General features: G+C 53.0%; 1 protein-coding gene across 1 annotated transcript; it reads left to right on the top strand.

The window, feature by feature from the left end:
* Window positions 1-63: 63 nt before the first annotated feature.
* LOC109509230 (TRAF3-interacting protein 1-like) lies at window positions 64-906 on the top strand (the record flags this gene model as incomplete). The annotated part of the gene is made up of 2 exons (XM_019859111.1): window positions 64-495; window positions 633-906. Coding segments are annotated over exons 1-2 (683 nt in total), but the record flags the coding sequence as incomplete, so codon positions are not given.
* Between the last annotated feature and the right edge of the window lie 24 nt (window positions 907-930).

Here is a 930-nt window from a genome sequence, read left to right as displayed (position 1 = left end):
GCTCGGCAACATTATTAAAACACGACCTAAGAACCGTGATTAGCAATAAACCTTGCACGTATTTTGAATGATTCCAGGAGAAGAAGATGACGGAGCCGATCGAGAGCGGGGTTGAGAAGGCGCCAGAGCCGCCCCGAGAGCAAGAGAAGCACCGTCGAGACGGCGAGAGGGAACAGCGTCCTGACAGGGAGCCTTCGGCCAAGAACCACCGGCGGGAGCAGGAGCTCGCTAAAGATGGCGAGCAAGAAGACAAGAGTCGCCAACGGCAGCGAGACAAGGCTAACGACGACGCGCAAAGCAGCGAAAGGGAGCGGGAAAAGGAGAAGGAGAAAAGTCAAGCCAAGGAAAGCAGCAAGCCGAGAGAGAAAGAGAGGGACAAGTTAAAAAGCGCAGAAAGCGAGCGACACAAGCCGTCTTTGTCACAGACCGAAAGTCCGGCAAGAACGAGTCAGCCGTCCTCCGCCAAAGGGCAAAGAAGGAAAAACACTTTGGGAGGTACGCTTTTCATTCCCCTTCAATGCAAGGTGTGCAAATGAAGGCAGCGCCCGATGACGTTTTTTCCGTCACGATTGCTTGCCGGATGGCGATGTTGTGGTTGCGCGAACCGACTTTGCGTTCTCTTTTGTCAACAGATGAATCCAACAGCGAAGTCGGCGGTAAGTCTTCCTCTTTTTATGAAGTGAAAGAAATGTCGCGAGAAAAGAGAGCTCCTGCACTCGCAAAAACAGTCCTGCCGCGTTTCGGCGGACGCTCGACAAAGGCCCAATTTGGAATTGCGCTTTCGTCTACTCCAGACAAGTCAATCATCGTATGGACCTTTCACGGGTCCCCAACACAACTCCACAAAATACATCCAGACACAAAATTCGGAAAAACGATTCCCCCTACACCAGTTTCAAGGGGGTGGTGGGGGGTTGCTTCCCCCCCCCC

Source organism: Hippocampus comes, unplaced genomic scaffold (assembly GCF_001891065.2).
Source record: "Hippocampus comes isolate QL1 unplaced genomic scaffold, H_comes_QL1_v1.1 C16820060, whole genome shotgun sequence".
Classification (NCBI taxonomy): Eukaryota; Metazoa; Chordata; class Actinopteri; order Syngnathiformes; family Syngnathidae; genus Hippocampus; species Hippocampus comes.
This window is presented reverse-complemented; position numbering and strand designations above follow the sequence as displayed.